General features: G+C 49.2%; 1 protein-coding gene across 2 annotated transcripts in view; it reads left to right on the forward strand.

Moving 5' to 3' along the window:
- ENO2 (enolase 2 (gamma, neuronal)) overlaps positions 1 to 7,759 on the forward strand; it is a 41,867-nt gene that overhangs the window by 25,353 nt on the left and 8,755 nt on the right. For both annotated transcript variants that reach the window (XM_015418799.1, XM_015418800.1), the window contains 2 exons: positions 1 to 30; positions 358 to 466. The exon at positions 1 to 30 is cut by the window's left edge and continues 166 nt beyond it. In XM_015418799.1, the coding sequence (XP_015274285.1) occupies positions 1 to 30; positions 358 to 466 (139 nt within the window). The remainder of the gene's footprint in view (positions 31 to 357; positions 467 to 7,759) is intronic.

Here is a 7,759-nt window from a genome sequence, read left to right on the forward strand (position 1 = left end):
GATTGGATCGGTCACCGAAGCCATCCAAGCGTAAGTCCCACCCAAGCGACTCCGCTCCCCAACAGTCCACGGGCTGTTCAACCACAGTCCTCACGAGTCCAGTGGTCCCTCTAAGCTGAGTGAGTGTGAGCTAGCTCACCGTTTTTTAGCCTCCGGCTCACACATTTTTGTCTTAGCTCAGGAAGGACGGCTCCAGAGCAGACTAATTTATGCAGTAGCCACATCGCTTACTCACAGCTTTAATGCCAGGAGGCCGCCAAGTAGAATCTTTGCTCCCAAAACTCCACAGCTTAGAGGGAGCATCACGACGGACTCGGAAGCAAGACAACTTGACGTCCTTATTATGTGTCCCTGCAGCTGCAAACTCGCCCAGGAGAACGGCTGGGGGGTGATGGTGAGTCACCGATCGGGGGAGACCGAAGACACCTTCATTGCTGACCTGGTGGTGGGGCTTTGTACCGGACAGGTAGGTTCTGACAGGGTGGGAATCTGTGCTGTGGGGCATCCTGTGGGATGGAACGGAGGCCGGGGGCACGATAGCGTCATCACAACTAATAATAATAATAATACCTTTCGATTTATTGATCGCTCATCCTGCAGAGCTGCTGGCTCTGAGCGATTTACAGTTACACAAGTTTTCACACGGACTAACAATGAATCATAGGGTAAGGGAGGACAACATATAATTCTTTAAATCACACACTTTTGCAGCCGACAGGGATTTTGTTCAGCTGTAAGCTTCAGGCGTGTTCTGGTCAGCATTCACTTCGGCTTGGCTAGATGACGTCAGTTCTTCCAGGACTACTTTGAGTCGTAGTGCCACACTGCCACCGCCTGGCCGGCTTCTTAATGCCGAAGAGGTCTTTTTTTCCCAGGCTTCCGAGCTTCCAAGCTGGACCTTCCGTTTGCCGGCTAACACCTCCCTCACGGGAGTTTAGTGTGCCCACCCTCTCTAAGGAGTGGTACCCATTTTATCTACTCGCCGGAGCTTTCAAACTGCTGGGTGGACGGCGAGCTGGGGACAAGGCTGGTAGCTCACACCAGCGCGGGCTAGAACTGACAGCAGCTCTGTTCAGTTCAAATGTTAACCAGAGGATAAATCCTCTGGGCCACCGACAGCCACAGAATCTTCCTCTGCAGCTAAGGAAGGGACCAGCAGGGTGTAAAAGCTACACCCACGTCAAACCATCAGATAGCGGGCAGCATTATCAGGAGGAGCATTCAGATCACGGTAGAAAGAGAGGCAGCAGAGGCAGTTCTGTGACAGGATGTGGCCCGCTGCCAGATTAGAAGCAGGGAACAGATGGAAGGGATCGAGCCACCAGTGTGAAGATCCGTGCCTCCCTTTGTCAGCCTTCTCACCAGCACCCTGTAACTCCAGCACAGAAAGAAGAGGGGTTATCTGTCTCGCTCCCTGCAGAAGTCGCATCCCTTTGAGTCACAGCCGGGCAAGAGCGCATTTCCGTCGTTCTCTCGTTCCGAAGGAGGGGAGAGTTCCGTGTAGCTGTGTCAAGTTTGTTCTCGGGTCTCTCCCATACCAGCTGTCAGTGGTGGGCTGTAGGCAGCGGAATGTGTACGGGAGCAGAAACACAAGCCCGAGGGAGCTCAGCACCAGTGTCCGGTGGATGGCTCAGGCCTTGCCCGGATGACTTTATAACTATTGGCTAAAACACACCTTCAGTCCGATGGACCTAGCACCCCGATCTTTGCCCATAGCCACCGTTCAACCTGGCAAAGAGCAATTGAGGGGAAACTCCAGGAGCATGGCCTCTCCTCCCAAGTGTCCCACTACATCTCGGGTTAAAGGTAAAGGTTCCCTTGCTCGAAAGCCGGTCGAATCCAACTCTAGGGTTGCAGTGCTCATCTCCATTTTAAAGCCGAAGAGCCAGCGCTGTCTGAAGACTTCTCCGTGGTCATGTGGCCAGCATGACTTAACACCAAGGCGCACGGAACGCTGTTACCTTTCCACCGAAGTGGTACCTATTTATCTACTTGCAATTTCTCGCTTTCGAACTGCTAGGTTGGCAGGAGCTGGAACTAGAGATGGGAGCTCACTCCGTCATGTGGCACACACGGGTCTCGAACTGCTGAACTACTGACCTTCCACAGCCTGCAGTTCAGCGTCTTAACCCCTTGAGCCACCACAGCTCCATTGACATCTCGGGTACCAAAAAGCAAAAGAAACAATTAAATAGCAGCTCTGGGATCACGCCCTACAATCAGATAGGGCACAGATACAGAAATATCCTATTATTCTGCAGCATACCAAATGCTCCCAACCGACAGATTATCTTAGATCCCTTGAGATCTCCAAATATTGGAGAATCTTTACCCTTGCACGCTTTAACGTTCTACCCTCAGCCCTCGTGGGAGGCAGATACCATCGCGTCCCAGTCCCTCAGCAGCTCTGCCCATGTCATGCAGGGAAAGTGGAGTCCGTCAACCATGTCCTGTTGCACTGCCCGTTCTACAATGACATTCGATCTCAGTACATAGCCCCGATCCTATCAACTCTACCAGGAAAATCTGAACGACTCTATGGCTGCAATCACACACATTAAATAACCCACTCTCAATGCCCTTTCCAACTGGATTTTGCCAGTTCACACAGTAAAGTCCAGTTGGAAAGTGCACTGAAAGTACATTGAAAGTGGATTATTTAGTCTGTGTGGCCACAGCCTCAGTCTCCCTCCTCCTTGCAGATTCCTCCCAGGAAATAACAAATGAAGTTGCTAAATTTTGCCTTCAGGCGTGTGGGATACGCAAGTGGTTGACCAAGTCTTAAATATAACCTGTTGGAGGAAGGCACCGTCTCTCCATCCCCCCGCAGTCAGCGCTCATTATTGCACTGCCCCTTATTTTATATTTTTTATTATATTATTTTTTAATCCTTACATAAGAACATAAGAGACACCAATGTTGGATCAGGCCAAAGGCCCATCAATCCAACACTCTGTCACACAGTGGCCAAAAATACCAGGTGCCATCAGGAGGTCCACCAGTGGGGCCAGGACATTAGAAGCCCTTCCACTGTTGGCCCCCCCAAGCACCAAGAAGACAGAGCTTCACTTGCCCCAGAGCCCCTATCTATACCTTGTGGTTAATAGCCACTGATGGACCTCTGCTCCATATGCCTGTCTAATTCCCTTTTGAAGCCGTCCATGCTTGCAGCCGCCGCCACCTCCTGTGGCAGTGAATTCCATGTGTTAATCACTCTTTGGGTGAAGAAGTACTTCCTTTTATCCGTTCTAACCCGACCGCTCAGCAATTTCATGGAGTGCCCACGAGTTCTTGTATTGTGAGAAAGGGAGAAAAGTACCTCTTTCTCTACCTGTTCTTTCCCATGCATAATCTTGTAAACCTCAATCGTGTCACCCCCTCAGTCGTCTTTTCTCCTTATCCTTATATTACTGATCTTGTATCAAAAGAAACTCTGACTGACTTTATAGCGATGCCCAATGAGGACAAATCAACGGGCTGCCCAAGGGATGTGGTGATAGAGCCACACTGGGATCTGGGTGTGTAATACTGTGCTGTCTTCCACAACAAGGGAAACCAGTAAACAGACAGGAGATCTCAGGTTCAAATCCCAGCTGATCCCAAACCAGCCCCGCCCCTCCCAGAAAACACCCACTTTCTTCTTTCTGCAAAGGTTCCTTTGATAGGCTGCAGGAAGCTGCCTTCTGTCTGGTTCCCACAGCCCCTCTTTCCACACCCGTAGTTTGTCCCATTGAGGAGAATGGCTCACTTTACTCTTCCTCAGTTAACTAGTTTATGGCCCCGGTCACACGGCAAAGTTGCCGCGGGAGAGGCACGGATGGTGGGCGGATTATCCGGGCGTGATCACACCCCAACATCTGGGAAGGGGAGCGCACCCGTGGCTTACCGCCGACAATGCACCTTAAAAAACTAGTACCTCCAAGGTACTAGTAAACGTTTGCCATGGGCTGCCTCCAGATGCCCGTGGTGTGATCGTGCTGGTGCGCAGCATTCCCCTTCAGTTTCTCGTTTACCTGCCGGCACCGAGGGAAGGATCCATGGTGTGCCGCCGGTGCGTCTGATCGCGTAATCGCGCATCAAACTGCGCTGGGGCAATTATCCACACCTCCACCCCGCGACATCCGGCCTGTGTGACCGGGGCCTAAATAGTAACAAGAACGAAAGATAAATAGAAAGCAATTACTAAGGAGTTTTCTCTTGTTTTCCCTCCCACGGACATCTGGTGTGAGCTGCTGATAAATCTAGGGCTATGAAGCCATGGATGGATGGGTGGGTCGGTGAGTGGATGGGTGGACGAATGCTGAATTGGTTGCTTATCCTGGATGGGTTGATAGATACAAGCTCTTTGACAACATTGTGTGGACTTCCACACAATGAAATAATATCAAATTGGCGTTGTTTGCATCCAGATGTCATGATAAAACTACTAAGGACAGAAAGGGAAAAGGGAAAAAAACTGAACCTAAAACTTAGAATTCAGAACCTAAAAAGGTTAGTCAAGGATAGAAGAGGGCCAACTCTAAAAATCGTACAAAAATATGCATATATTTATTACACACAAATTAAAATAACAAAGAAGGGCCCATTCATACCTCACAAACAAATATATATATACAAACATACAAGGGCTAATGAAGTAGACCTAACGCGTTTCGGCCCGTTAGGTCTACTTCATTAGCCCTTGTATGTTTGTATATATATATTTGTTTGTGAGGTATGAATGGGCCCTTCTTTGTTATTTTAATTTGTGTGTAATAATTATATGTATATTTTTGTACGATTTTTAAAGTTGGCCCTCTTCTATCCTTGACTAACCTTTTTAGGTTCTGAATGATAAAACTACCACCATTCATAAAGCATGCTTTAATTCAAGCCTGCTTTGTCCCAGTGACTGAATGCAGGCTGGCCCACTGACAGAGGTTGGCTCAAGACTCCTAAACCGGGCTTCTAAACCACAGCTTGTGCCTGCCTCGTTTACTGAGGTTGGCGCTAACTGTGGTTTCTCCTTCCGAATTCAGAAACCCCAGTTTGTTCATTCACGCTGCCCCTTCTAGCCTCCTGGATATAGAGTCAGCTGGTTAAGACGCTGAACTGCAGGCTGTGGAAGGTCGGTAGTTCAGCAGTTCGAGACCCGAGTGTGCCGCATGACAGAGTGAGCTCCCATCTCCAGTTCCAGCTCCGGCCAACCTAGCAGTTCAAAAGCAAGAAATTGCAAGTAGATAAATAGGGACCACTTCGGTGGGAAGGTAACAGCGTGCCGTGCGCCTTGGTGTTTAGTCATCATGCCGGCCACATGACCACGGAAACGTCTTCGGACAGCGCTGGCTCTTCGGGTTGGAAATGGAGATGAGTACTGCAACCCTAGAGTCGGACTCGACTGGCTTTCGAGCAAGGGAACCTTTACCTTTACCTTTTACAAGCCGCAGCAAACTTAACTGCTCCAGTGGCGTTTCATTATGGTTGGTGGTTTTATCAGGATCCACCCTCCCCTCTCTTTTTCTGTCTTCTTTTCTGCCCCTTGTCCCTGCTAGTAATGATGTGCCAAATAAGACTGTGCCGCTTCAGCACATCTTGTAGAGAAATGTAAAAGGCAACACAACAAAAGACCGTTGTTAATGAGATCCCCCCTCCCCCCCAGTTTGCCAACGTGCAAAAAAATAAATTGCTCCAGATAAAATACCTCTCGGGTCAAAAGCAGTTCACAGCTCACCTGCCACCAAGTGTTCCTCCCCGTGAAATGAATTCCACTTCAAACTCCCTTTATCACCCAGAAGCAAGCCAGCGAGCGTGTGACCTCTATATTTTATTTCTGAGATAAAACTAAGTTAGGGGATGTGCTGAAAAAAGCAAGGCAGAAAAGTAGAGGAAGGGGCTCTAAAATATCTGTTTTGTTGAAGAATGATTTTTTTAAAGGTTTTAGGGAATGTAGTGAGGCAACTAGGCAGAACGGAAAGGAATGGTGATTAGCTTAGTTGATAGAGGAAGATGAGTAGCCATGTTAGTCTGTCTGTAGCAGCGGAAAAGAGGAAGAGTCCAGTAGCACCTTAAAGACTAACAAAATAGTAGGGCAGGGCTATTTTTGGGCAGGAACGCACAGGAACGGAGTTCCGGCTGGCTCCTGAGTTGGCCACGCCCAGCAGGAACTCATTAGCATAATAGGCCACACCCAACAGCAGAAACTCATTAGGATTGGCTACATTAGGGGTGTGTGGCCTAACATGCAAAGGAGTTCCTGCTAAAAAAAAAGGCCCTGGGTTTTGACAACAGACAAGGTAAACAGAATAACAAGCAAAAGGTGGATGTGGCTGGATAACCACACTTCTGGTAACGTGGGGGTGCGGCCTAATGTGCTAATGAGCTGTGCTGTCAGGGGTGTGGCCTGATATGCTAATGAGTTTCTGGTGCTGGGTGTGGCCTATTATGCTAATGAGTTCCTGCTGGGCTTTTTCTACAAAAAGAGCCCTGTCAGGGTATAAGTTTTCATGTGCATGCACACTTCTTTAGATACAATGAAGTGGGAAATTACCAGTCCTTATGTATAGGCAGAGGGTGAGGGCAGTAAAATTGTAAAAACTGTAAAAATACAGTGAAGGAAACCGCTATGTCTAAATTGGAGACTGGCGCATCCTCAATTGTGGAATGTGGAATCCCCTTCACTGTGTTTCCCCCCGGGAATTGAACCCAAACAAATGGCAGCCATATAAACCAAATTGTCATTCCTGTTTGGTCATTCAATCTGTCAAAAATTTCCATTATACTGTACGCTAATTTACTGCTCACCCTCTACCTATATGTAAGGACTTGGTAATGTTTCATTTCATAGTATCTGTAGAAGTGTGCATGCACATGAAAGCTAATACCCTACCACGGTGGTAGGCAAACTACGGCTCTAGAGCCACATGCGGCTCTTTGGCCCCTTGAGTGTGGCTCTTCCACTGTAGGTGCTGACAGCCTATTCCCTCAATTGTTCTCTATAGTGGTTTTTTTCCCCACCATAGAGAACAATGGAGGGGATGGGGCAACCTGTTTGGGGGCCTGTAGAATTGGACCCCCTGGTTCAATGTTCCTGAAACATGGTGGGTATCTTGGGGAGAGGCTCCAGCAGCTACCCTGCGATTTTGGAGCCTCTCCCTCAAACCCCCTCCCCTCCAGCCCCCAGAATATACCCTATGTTTTTGCCATTGACTTCAATGGCCCAAAGGATATAATGGGGCCGAACTGCGGGAAGCCCCAGCAGCCCTCAGGCCGGAGCACCTGGAGCAGTCTTGGGAGGCGGATTGGCAAAAAGCAAAACCAAAAGTGCAGGAACTCGAGACAACTCCAGGAATGGAGCCGTTTCCTCTTCCACAGCCCAAAATGCGACCCATGAACCCTGAGCTTGCTTTTTCTCATTTGCGAGTCTGGCCTCCGCACTCCTTTAACGAGGCAGCCCTGAAGCTTGGGGCGCCGGGAGTTTCTTTGCACGCAGCTTGTGTGGCTGACTGAGTGCCTCTTCTTCTTGCCCACCTCTCGCCTCTGCACCTCATCTTCTGCTAGGCATGGAGGAGCCCAGCTCACCCAGGCTTCTTGCCTCCTGCCGCCTTGGCCTTCTGGTGCGCGGGTGAGTCCCCAAAGTTTGACTCTTCCTCTACAAGTCTCTGATGCTGGAGGTATTCGCCTCCTTCCCTCCTGCCTGCTATGGCTGCACAATTGTGAGAGATTTCTTAACATAGTGTTCCTGCCAGGGAAGCTGGGGACCCTGCCCATGAGTCTCCATTTC

The sequence above is a fragment of the Gekko japonicus genome, unplaced genomic scaffold, assembly GCF_001447785.1.
Source record: "Gekko japonicus isolate JY-2015 unplaced genomic scaffold, Gekko_japonicus_V1.1 scaffold1244, whole genome shotgun sequence".
NCBI classification, from domain to species: Eukaryota; Metazoa; Chordata; class Lepidosauria; order Squamata; family Gekkonidae; genus Gekko; species Gekko japonicus.